The following is an 11,886-nucleotide window of genomic DNA, read 5'->3' as shown; positions in this document are numbered from 1 at the left end:
GTATGCCAGCCAGCGGCTGCTGGAAGAGGCAGCCCCGGCTCCTTCCTTGCAGTTCCCTGGCACCCCTGTAAATTTTCATGGGTAGCTCAGCAAAATTAGTGTCGAACATTACTTTGTAATACCCCCTGTAAAGTTTCTAGATACCTTCATAAAACAGCTACTCACCTTGTCCTCGTGACATTTCATTTTCAGCACTTAACTTCTCTTAAAGAAAAAAGACCTGAGACCATCTGCAAAAAAGTTTGCATTTTTGTGAAATATATCAACTCTCATAGGTCAATTTATTCAGAGTTACAAATTTCATTGAGAATAAAAGATTTATGCATTTCTCTTAATTAACAGAACAAGTTTAGCTAAATATAAACTCTGCACTAAAGTTTTGCAGTGGCACAATACCAACACAGAATACAGAAGCATCTTTAAACTATACAAAATTTTAAAATTGAAAATAATCCTGTTTACATATTCTTTATACATTAACATATAAAAGACCTCATTTAATGAGGTATCTAAAAGAATCAAAACATCTCTAGAACTATCTCTGAAAATTCATATCTGAAAACAATTCATTACACAGAAGCTTTACAAGACTATTTAAACAAACCAATACACACTTTTTACAAGATTAACATTCCAAAAGGTACTCATCATAGGCAGGTTGTCACTTTTTATTTTTGCAGTTTACCTCACTGGTTATCTTTAATTATAAAAATCTTCATATTTATATATGTCAGGTATTATTGGATAACCAGTAATCTAGTTCAAAACTTGTGCAAAACAAACAAAAATTTGGAAAAACAATATGTTTAACCAGTCTTTTATATAAAATACCAACTAAAGTACTCCTGCCTTGCGTGAAGGGAAAAACGCCGTAACCAATCTCTTTCTGGAAAGTCAACAGTTACATTTTTATATTCCTTCATAGAGTCCTTCTATAAGTTAGGATAAATTAAAAGTTCCAAGGAGAAATTGACCAATCGATAGACCTGCCCCAACATCCTCAGGTTTACAGCTTCTGTTTGCTGTCCGTGTCGTGCTGCTGCCTTCTTAGGATCAGGATCACCACCCCACGTTGTCACCACAGTACCTGAAGGCTAGAACTGCAGCTCTCAGTACCTACACAGGAGCGTAGCTTTGCGTTATGATGACCTGACGCGTGGCTACTCAATTTGAGCCATTTCGTCTTCATCGCTTCCAGCATTCCAGGATAGCCAACAGCAGGAGGTGTGCAGAATTCACCTGAACTTTTAAAAACTAAGTTCATATTATATGGAAGTGTGTTTTCAAGTTTATTATAATAAATGCAATTACTAAGAGATTACCAGTTAGCAAATCTACTGTTTGTGAATAACAAATGGAGAAATCTAATGTAATGCTGGCCAGTAATGCTGGTTTTCATAAGAAGCAGATATAATATATTTAAAAGGGTCCTTTCTGAGAGGTTTTCATTTCCCTTATCATCTGGCAGTTAGGATATTTGGTGAAGCCTATATAAAGGAAGAGGACTTTCCAGAACTACTTGCTGTACACTTGAAAGAAAACTTTCAGTCTCTGTTGGTGTTGTTAGCTGCAAAAGCGTGCAAGTTTCCCATCTGGCTCAGACCACTCTGAATATGTGCAACATGGATCTCAACGTTATTCTGAAAACAACTACAGCAAGAAAAGAAGGGGGAAAAAAAGTGTTAAAACCTGTATTAAAGAGTTGTGTCTGAACAGTGAAAGTCAAGCTACAAACACAGCTAATGCAGGAGAATCAGAGTAGTACCTACTAATGCAACTTCATAGAGACATACATGAAAATAGCATTTGCACAAAGAGTTACATGAACTCAAGAGTTACTGACATGATGCTCTAAAGAATCACAGACTGGCAGGGATCTCTGGAGATCATCTCATCCAACCGCCCGCCCAAGCAGGTTCACTTAGAGCAGTTTGCACAGGATCGCATCTAGGCAGGTTCTAAAAGTCTCCAGAGAGGGAGACCCCAAAACCTCTCTGGGCAGCTTGTCAAGATTTTAATGTGACCAGAGTTAATGAAATAAAAATATTATGAAGAGATGATAAAATGCCCCAAATAAGTGCAGTGAAATGAAAGCATCATCACCTATTTTGCAGTGTACATCAACCTTTAGTTGAATCTATTCCAATGTGCAATTTGCAGTGTTGATTATAAAGAAGTTTCACTAATTTGTGGTGTTTATTTTCATTTTTACTAATGAAATATGTTCTAAACCAGCATTTCTTAATTATTTTTAGATCAGAAGGTCATCCTAGTATACTGCCAAACATACCCCCATCCTAAAAGGAAATTAATGTGTGCAGTTTCCCGTTATTATGTAGCAATGTGAGTATGGAGGGTATAAGGAAATACTTAGCATTTAGGTTTACTTTCTAAATTATGTAATTTAGCAGCATTATAATTATTAAAAAAAGAAAAATCTTGGTTAGAAAATGCTGGAGGTTGCAGTGTAATCCAGACAAGAATCACCATATTCTTGCTATTTTTATAATGCTTCCTCAGGGACTTGCTGGTGACGATTGTTGAAAAATAGACTGTATTATGGTTGTTCTTCTGTTTCTTGGCTTAAAATATTGCTAATGGAAGCTGGTCAGAAGCTGTAATTGTCTCCTGTGCTAGGTTGAGCAATTATTCAAAAAGAATACTGAAATTGTACTGTTCTGTGGTATAAAGAACTTGTATTTCCTAGTAGGATGTCTAAGTCAGAAAATATTCTAAAACAACTTATTAGTTGTGATAGGTGACTGAAGAGCAAGAAAGTTTAGTTGTTGCTGCATCAATTTTACACTTCTAATTTTTTTTTTTTTTTAAAATCAGGCGACTACAGATAGATTCAAACAGAAAACTGCTGCTTTCACACTCCCTTTAAGATAGCTCCCTTTTACATGGGACCATTCCTATAAGGAAAAGTTACCAGATTAAAACCCTTAATTATAATCAATGTTCACTTCTAAAATACAGTAAGAATTGCTTGCTGACATGAAATGTGTAACTAAATTAAATACCTGATATTTGAGGAATCTATTGAATTCTTAATGTCATTTAGCGAGTCCGTTAGAGATTTAAATTCAAAGGAATTTAGATCACCTCCTTCTGCTAGACACTGCAGGAAAAGAAAACAAAAAATGTTCCAACAGTTCGGCACAAAGAACCTGACAGAGCTTTAATACTACATCTTTTATGGAGGAAACTATTTTTTGCAAGCTTTTTACCTTAATTTGCAGTAATATTGCTGTAAGTCTAGAGATAAGATCAGTTAAATTTTCACTCTCAACGCAAAGCTGTCCTGTTGCTGAGGAATTTGCTTGCCTGACGATCTCCTGAGCCTCCTCTTCACACCTACGCCTCAGATCTGTTGGTTGGTCAGCAGGTTGGAGGCCCTGGTCAGGAGCAAGCTGCACAAAGAAGAGAAATTAAGAATAAAGGTCTCCTTTGCATTTGGCGTATATGTGAGATTATGAATGATTTAAAAAGAGAGTTCACAGGTATATAGAACAAAATTTTTGTCTGCGTTTATGTACACGTATGTCTACTTCAAAACTGGGCACTGGCATCAGAAAAAAGTATCTGCTTTCTGGTAAAAAAAACAGAGACAGATAAAAGCAGAGATGGTGAGAGATGACAAACCCAATACAGCTACTACTAGTCTAATTTCAAAGTGCTCCCCACCTGTTCCCTTTTCCCAGGAAATTCTAACTTTTTTTTGCACTTTGGTTAAGCAAAGCCAACAAATGCAGTTTCCAACAAAATCTTACCTCATAACAATACTGTTGAACTTTATGTAAAACTTTATTTAGGTCTTTGTTTAGTTGTTCTAGATCTAGAACAATAGTTGCATATCTCCTCTGAAACTCAATGCCTATTGGCATAGAATAGGATTTCTGTGGAAAAACAAAGCATATTCAGTTAAAGCAATACTGTACATTTATATCTTTTAAACTCATCAAATGGAATTTTCACTTGAAAATAGTATTATATACTGAGATATTTGAAATCCCCTTATTCCATAGAAAAATGTTAAGATACAGAAATATTAAAACATAGTATTGCTATTTAAAACTCCAAGTGACAGCTGTGCAGTAACTACCATGCTTTTATTCTCTTCATAAAATGCTACGATAGTCTGTGGTGGTAAATGCTACAGAAGACAACAGTGGTCTGACCTGCTCATTTCTCCACTAACTGGGGCAGGGCTTCTCCCTGCTGTATGAACAGAAAACTCTCCTATCAGTGGGAGAACAGAATAGGACAACATGGCCGCGACCACCTCTGCTGCAGGATGGGAGGCACAGCTGTCTGGGAAGCTGGATGACTCAGTGCTAGGTACCTCCTGTTACAGCTAACAGTTCTGCCAAAAAACAGAGTTACTAGAGCTTATGTGTGGTAACAAGTAGTTTTGCGTAAGCACAATTTCCCACAACAAATAAATACCACAATACAGTACTTTTTTCTTATACTGGTTTCAGAATGTGTATCCACAAGTTTGCTCCACAAATGGCCTCTTGCAAGATAAACTGAATGTATTTCCGCTGCTTTTCAGCCTCAAGTCTGAGATACAAGTACCTCTTACAATCAGACCTATAGCTATAGATTTTACACCATGAGATAACGCAGACTGCAAAGTCAAGAGCCTTCCTCAGGAGATCCAGGTCAAAAATGCAAAATCAAGATTTCGTTTATCAGTTCAGTTCAAAAGAACCCACAAAACTTAATCACTGAAATGTCCTACAGGGATTTACAAGTCTGAATAACAAATTAACAAGGCTTTAAACTAACACCATAAATTCAGTATTCACTTAAGAGCAAACTGGGAACCAGAATGAATTTGACATACTTCCTGCAGCTCTAGAGCAGAAGGACAGAAATTTTAACTGTCAGACCTTCTTCAGCAACCAGCACCTATAGAGCAAACTGAACTACTCCAGGTTAGCTGTGAAAGCTGCAAACAACCGTGAATTCCCCATCAGAGAGGAAGGGCTAAAGGCATTCTGTACTAGTGACAACAAAAATATTTCTCAGAACCATGCACTATTTCTGATCCAGGAGCAATCCAAGATCCGGAAACTGTGACAAACTGCTAACTGGGTTTCAGTAGATGGAAGCAGACAATACCTCTGTCACTGAGCATCTACATGGTGCTCTGCAATGATCAGCATCACCTTCACTTTGCTTTTTTTGCAGGTCAAGTAAAAAAAATAAACTACCCATCCTTTTTGTTTAGACTCGTTTATCCAAATGGCTCTCAGAAAAATGTTTACTGTTTTATACACACAGTAACTGTTTACAGCCTGCAATGAAGACTAGTGTACTGAGGCCAAGATGATTAATTATTAATAAGCTGTCCTTTCAGAAAAATGAAATAGAAAATGTGCAGTTCTATGTATTAATAGCTTCTCTGAAGGCAAGCTTTGCCTCATGTAAATTTATTATTATTGCCAGATAATAATGGACTACATTCGTACCAGTTTTGATTTTGGTCAGTTCCATTTATTTCTATATTAGATCAGTCATTAAAAATAAAAGTTCTCCATAAAAGGGTGGCTTTAAACCGAACAGTGGTGTTATTGTAACAATTATCAAATCACAATTCTATGAATTATTATCAAAGTCTGACAATTAAACTATACATGAATGAACTCAAAGGATTCTGTTTGCTTCATGTTCAGGTATGTTATTGATGTTAAGTGCATTTTTGGTCAAAAAAATATTCTTGTTCAAAGAAAAAAAAAACATTTTAAAAGGCGAACCAACGTATACTCGGCGGCACAAACACAGATGGGATTGCCAAGGGACAAAGAGGATTAGAAGCCAGGCTAAGAATACAGCCCAATCAAAAGGTACCACATCCTCTATTTTTATCAGGACAGCCCTGAACAGTAATGGATGTTGCTTTATGATGGCTGTTTTACAAAGGAAATGGTGCAAGGGAAGAATTTAAAAAGCACCTCTACATCATTTTTTAGACTACTGAGCTAAAATATACAAAAATTCATGTTTACTTCGAGATCTCCTTTTTCCCCCTGTTGCTTTTTTGCTCTTTCAATTTTGTGCAAGAAGAATATCAAGGAAAAGAACAATACAGTTAATTTATGACTTAGCAGCTGAGTGACATGCTAATGTCTGGATTCTTGTCAGAGTAAGGCTGCTGTCATTCCTATGGATTTTCTTATCTATGCAAAGACACAAATATCTCAGTAAAAAAAGTTTTTTAGTTTGTTTTAAGAAGAGTTAGAAATTTTTCAGTATCAGAGTTAGAGGTTGCAATAGTCTGTTTTAGTATTGCTTCTTTTGCATCTACTTTAATAGGCAAAATTAAAAGAAAATATTTGATGCATAGGAAGAAAGATAACATAGTAACAAATGATAACAAGGTTTTGAAGAGCAGTATCACAGCACAAAAGAAGAGTATTAGAGAGATGAGGATGGGGCAGTAGGAAGCAGAATAACAGGAAGCACATGTGCACATGAAGAGGAAAATCTTAACACAATAAATCAAATCCTTCAACATTCAGGTATTTAACAAAAGAAAAACAAAACCAGTTTTTTGGTTTCAAGAAATAAAAAGGACTCCTCTTCCTCTCCACAAACCTTTAGCCCTCTGTCTGTATGTTGTAGAGACAACTGTCGTAATGGAGGCTGGCAGAAGTTTGTGACTGATAGCTTTCCACTTTCAAGTTGATTGATAGCCATGGGTGGTAGAAAAGGCATTCTTATAATTTTGATTTACTGACTGATGATTAGATAAAGCCTAGCAAGAAAAACTATTCTGTTGCTGCTAATTATGCTGTAGCTGCTCTGGTACTGTAATTTTAAATGCCAGTCAAGGGCACTCAGAGCTTTATATTGAAAATCTCTGAGCTGAATTATTCTTTTAGCTAGAAAGCTAAATAAATAACTACCTACTATCTGGAAAATAAAATTATGATTAATGTCCTACCATATAAACTTGTACCCAAGGTTCTCAAAGTACATAGTATTTCCTTACTTGACTGACATGCTATCCTGACGTTAACATTAATCAGTTTCCAAAGCATAATGTTTTCAAAGGCGAACAATTTCTGAAACAACTGACCTCCCTGACTTGTCTTTAAAACTAGAGTCTAGATAAAAATCTGTATTTTCTCATTTTTATTCTGTAATGTGAAATTTAAAAAAAAATTGTACCTATTTCCATTAGGTAGTAATACATGTTTCAAGAACTGAAAAGAAAAATATTCTCACCAGCTTTTCTGCTTCTGTATTCATCTCTCTCAATTGTTTGATGTGCTCTTTCTTGATCATAAGGATTTTCGATAGCCTGGTCTAAAACAAAGGAACTATTTTTAGAATTAATAGGTCCTTAAGCAATTTTGAAATGTTATAGAAATTCAAGATAATAAAAATGTTCATTTCTTTCATAACTTTAAAATAAATTTTTCAGTCATTCATCACGTTAAGATGCAGAAATAATTTTTAATTAAAATAAAACTATGGATTTTCCAAAGATTTTTAAAGCCTTTGTTTTTTGCAGCCTGAAGGAAAGCAAAAGGTGTTATCATCAGGTACTACAACTAATATCACTCACCTTGCTTTTCCTTCCCCTCACAATTGTTGGCCTGTTCTCAGCTGTGCCCTCCATGCAGCACCAGCCCTTTGTGCATACACTCCTACAGTAAATCCTGCTTTAGAGATTTCATCTCTTTTTATACAGAACAACTCTGGGCTTTCCAGTTCCCTCTTTCACAATGGGAATACTCTGTTCCTACTGCCCTTGGGACCTGGCAGGCTGAAGTGTAAATCACTGGGAATGCTCTCATCACCCACATCACTTTTAAAACTACTCATACTTTCTGGTGCCCTGAGAGAAATCCTAGTTCCACTACAGGCAGCAACAGTTTTATTACTGATGTAAGCAGAGGCAAGATTTCAGGTTTTATAAATTTTAAAGGGGAAATTCATCCTAGTACTGGGACATGTGACTGGGACAAATAGAAACTCCTAGTTCAACGTATCTGCTTATATATAACCCCCTTTGTTGATTTTAAATTGAGTCTTAATGCAGTTGGATTTCTTGCCCTCATAAATCCTAACGGAAAATTGTTCCAGAACATCTTTCAGCTAAGAATGAAACTTCTTGGAATGTCCATGTTAAATGCATTCTAGTTCACTTCACAATAATTTATTATGCCAAAGCTGTTTTTCCAGCTAAATGTAGGCTCTCCCTCCTTGTATTTATCCATTTTTATTCAGTCATTAAAAGCATCTCTTTTCTACTGCTCTTTCACTAGACTAATCACAACCCGAGCCTTTCTAGTTTCATCTCCCATAAAAAGCTCTTGAACTCCTAAGCCTTTGTGGCCCTTTCTGTACCTTTTTTCCATTCACTCATCTTCCCTGAATGTGAGCAACAGGAAGCCCACACCAGTACTCCAAATAACAGACCTGTAAACCAGCATCAATGCCTCCCCCTTTCTACTTCTGCTGTTCACCAGTGCCTGTGTGGAGCCAGCACTTTCATTTGACAGCTACATGAAGAACACAATCAGGGAAGCAATAATGATAAAACAAATTCAGAAAAGGGAAAAAAAAAAAAGTTTTAAAATTGTTACTTGTGGCCTGGATTATCTCTTTGATCTAGTTTCTAACACACCATACCAATGCTCACATTGGCAAAAAAACATCTGGGAGGAACGAAAGAGCTGTACACCACCTGTCTCTGCTGCCAAAAAGTTTTTTGCCAAGCTCTGCTATCGTCACCATCCAGAAACTCCCTAATGCTTCTCCATGAAGCTGGTGAGTTCCCAACTTAATGCAGAATATATTATTTGTCCCCAAAACTTGCAATGTATTTTGTGCTTAAATTCTGCTTTGATGTCCAGACATGTTGACGAAGGGCTCTTGTTCTCTAGTTCATGAGCTTGGATTTTCTATTATATTCATCTTATTCCCAGATACACTCCAGTAATCATGATAATCTGATTCTTTCTACACCTGCCGGAAACACTGAGCTTTCACTGAATCTGTAATGTCCACCAACTTTCTCTTAGTGGCACATTTTGTTAGACAGACTTCCATTTTCATTTGCTGGTATCATCAGTGAATGCTTTAACTCAGTTCAGCCCTATTTTCCTTGAGAAATTCTTGCCTAACAGCTCTATTTTCAGCATAACTCATCCTGTTCACTGTTATAATTTTAGTTCTCATTGAACTAGAAATGAGTCTTTAGTACAATGCTTTTCCACGTTAAAAGAGATGAACAATCCAGTCAGTATGTTTAGATTTGTACTTGAAATTTAATTCTCTAGTCAAAAGAATATTTATAAGAACAACAAGCATTTCAAAGTAAAGTATGCAATAACTTATTATGGAATATCTTCAAAATTTTCATAAGCAGGATATAGTCAAAAATCCCATATCCATTTTCGGATATTTCCTCCTGCATTTAAGCTGAGATCACTCCTTTCTTCCCCCAGCAAGCAGAAGACACCCATTCGCTTTTCCAAACATGCTGCATTAACGCACTCCCTCTACTGGGCATGTAGCAATCCTGCAACCAACCTGTTTTGTCCTCGATTGTTTCCTTCCTAATCCAGTATTTTTGCCCAAAACAAAATTAGAAAGGTGGGGGAGATGGGGAGGGTGGGGGAGGAAGGAAGGGGGGAAAAAAAAAAGAAGTGCTGTAGCTGGACACTTGGAAAGGCATCCTCCAAATTTTAATAGTGAATAGAGTGTAAAAATGTAATCCATCAATTCTGACTTGCTTTATAGCCTATGAAATATTTAAGGATACATTACGTACTGTATGTAAGCATGAAATGCTTTATTTTTTAATTATTACTTATTGTGGACTTTATTCTTAACAACATAATGATAATTTTGAGCTATTCTTTCCATAATACGCACGTTTATCCAGAGTAAAAACCAGAAAGAATAATAGTCTCTGATGCCAAAATGTGAACATGTAGAAATTGAATATAAAACTTTAGAAAAATTAAGACTCACCAGTGCCTTAATTATGGTTATTATAGTGTTTTAACTATGATCAGAATAGTTGTTACAAATCCCAATGTTTGCTTACAACTGCAAGTTATACATAAAGAGAATATCCTTAGCATTTCTTTGCCAGTGTCTGCACGTGATTTTGGCTACACTTTCTTTTGTTCCAAATCAAATTCAGAACTTATAAAAGAGAACTAAGCAGCTGAGTTGAAACCTTATTCAAGGTGTACTGCATTTTTTCTGGTCCCTGTCCTCCCCTAAATACAGTTTTCCCATTAAATTGTTTATTCATGATACCACAAATATTTGCCTGGCAATAATTCTCCAGAAAGTTTCTTTGAATCAAATATCTTCTGATCATCTATTTCCTGAACCATCATTAAATCTGAATGGGGGTTTTGACCTTTTTACTGTACTAGTGTATAACAAAAGTCTAGAACATCTTTAACCATCACCTTTAACACAAGAATATATCTGAACTGGTGAATGCAGCACAATCAATAATCAGCAGTCACCAGTCTCATGTATTTCACAATACTAAATTTCAGTACCATCCTTAAACTTCAATGTTTAAGCTGATGCTTAAAATGCTAGGCTTAAAAATAATGCACAGTTCTTCAGTGATTATTTTCTAAAGCCTTGTGATTTTTTAATCAAAAACCTGGATAAAGTATTAAGCTGCTAACATAAATGCAAAAATCTATGGCTTGGTTTTGTTCAAAATCTTCTGACAATCTTCAAGCAGAGATACGTATTAATGTGGTATCTTTGTAAAATGGTACCATTTGTAACACAAGCAAGAGGCCTATCCTTCTAAAACTCTGAATTCCTCAGAACGAGTAATAATACACCATCAAACACGACTAAGAAATCACATTTGCACATTTAAAATACAAGAACAATATCATAAACAGATCAACTTGATGCACTGAACAGTTGTAAAGCTCAATACATCTTGGTTACCCAGTTTCATTGATCATACTCAGTGACTCAAGCAGGGGATAGCTGCAGATACAGTTTAGTGGCATAAACAAAACCCAGATCTTTTGTTTTCTATTTTTAACATAATTAAACTTGTAGCAACTAAATCTATTTTAAACTTTCTTAGCTAAGGTAGATGCTAAGCCACCTTTTTCTAAATTAGCTTCATGCAGTAAGTTTCCCCTAAAAAACTAAGTAGATTGTTCTGTCAAAATAAAATTCATTATGTTGAATGGTCAAAATATGTAGTGTCTCATGTGAGTTATAGACACAGCTTGATTCTTTTGACCCATTACATACACTTTAAAATTTGAGAAACATTTAGCAATATTATTTCTCAGTTCTTAGTATTTTAAATACAGGTAATTCCAGTCTCCTTTAGTGTGTTTGAACAGCTCTCATTGTTAAATAACTCAATCACAGCTCTTAAGCTAAGCCAACATGAGCAATTACACTTTTGCACCATCCTGAAGAGCAACTTGCTTCGAGGAGTTTTGATATTCAGTGCATCTCAGCTTCCTAACATTACTCGTCGGTGCTCTTCTGAATAGCTGTACAAAAAACACTGAGGAATTATTTCATTAAAATGAAGACAAAAATAGTTTTCTTATCTATAAGATGCATGTTTGCTTTCAGAGAAAGGAGTGCTGCTTTTCTCCTGAGAGGGCAGGACATCACATAACATAAAATATAACATTATACAATAAATGATAATGCACATGGACAAATGTTCTTTGCATAATAAAAGTATATTTTAAATAAAAAATTAAAATAGTCAACAGTACAAATTTTGCAGGTAGCAACAGTATCTTTTTTTAGACTAAGTGGTAGAGCTGGGAAAAATAAGACAGCACTTTTGGAGACATAAGCTCCTTCTGTGGTCTGAAGACCACAATATTTCAAAGCTTA

General features: G+C 35.6%; 1 protein-coding gene across 3 annotated transcripts in view; it reads right to left on the bottom strand.

Annotated features, from left to right (window-relative positions):
- Positions 1 to 244: 244 nt before the first annotated feature.
- The window catches only part of LIN9 (lin-9 DREAM MuvB core complex component), a 29,539-nt gene continuing 17,897 nt past the window's right edge, over positions 245 to 11,886 (bottom strand). For all 3 annotated transcript variants that reach the window (XM_008945076.1, XM_008945075.1, XM_008945079.1), the window contains 5 exons: positions 7,240 to 7,320; positions 3,774 to 3,899; positions 3,231 to 3,413; positions 3,024 to 3,121; positions 245 to 1,650 (listed from right to left, as the gene is read on the bottom strand). In XM_008945076.1, coding sequence (XP_008943324.1) covers positions 1,545 to 1,650; positions 3,024 to 3,121; positions 3,231 to 3,413; positions 3,774 to 3,899; positions 7,240 to 7,320 — 594 coding nt within the window. In that variant the 3' untranslated portion in view covers positions 245 to 1,544. The remainder of the gene's footprint in view (positions 1,651 to 3,023; positions 3,122 to 3,230; positions 3,414 to 3,773; positions 3,900 to 7,239; positions 7,321 to 11,886) is intronic.

Source organism: Merops nubicus, unplaced genomic scaffold, assembly GCF_000691845.1.
Source record: "Merops nubicus isolate BGI_N331 unplaced genomic scaffold, ASM69184v1 scaffold4828, whole genome shotgun sequence".
NCBI lineage: Eukaryota > Metazoa > Chordata > Aves > Coraciiformes > Meropidae > Merops > Merops nubicus.
Note: the sequence above shows the minus strand (reverse complement) of the source record. Positions and strands in the feature narration are given on the sequence as shown.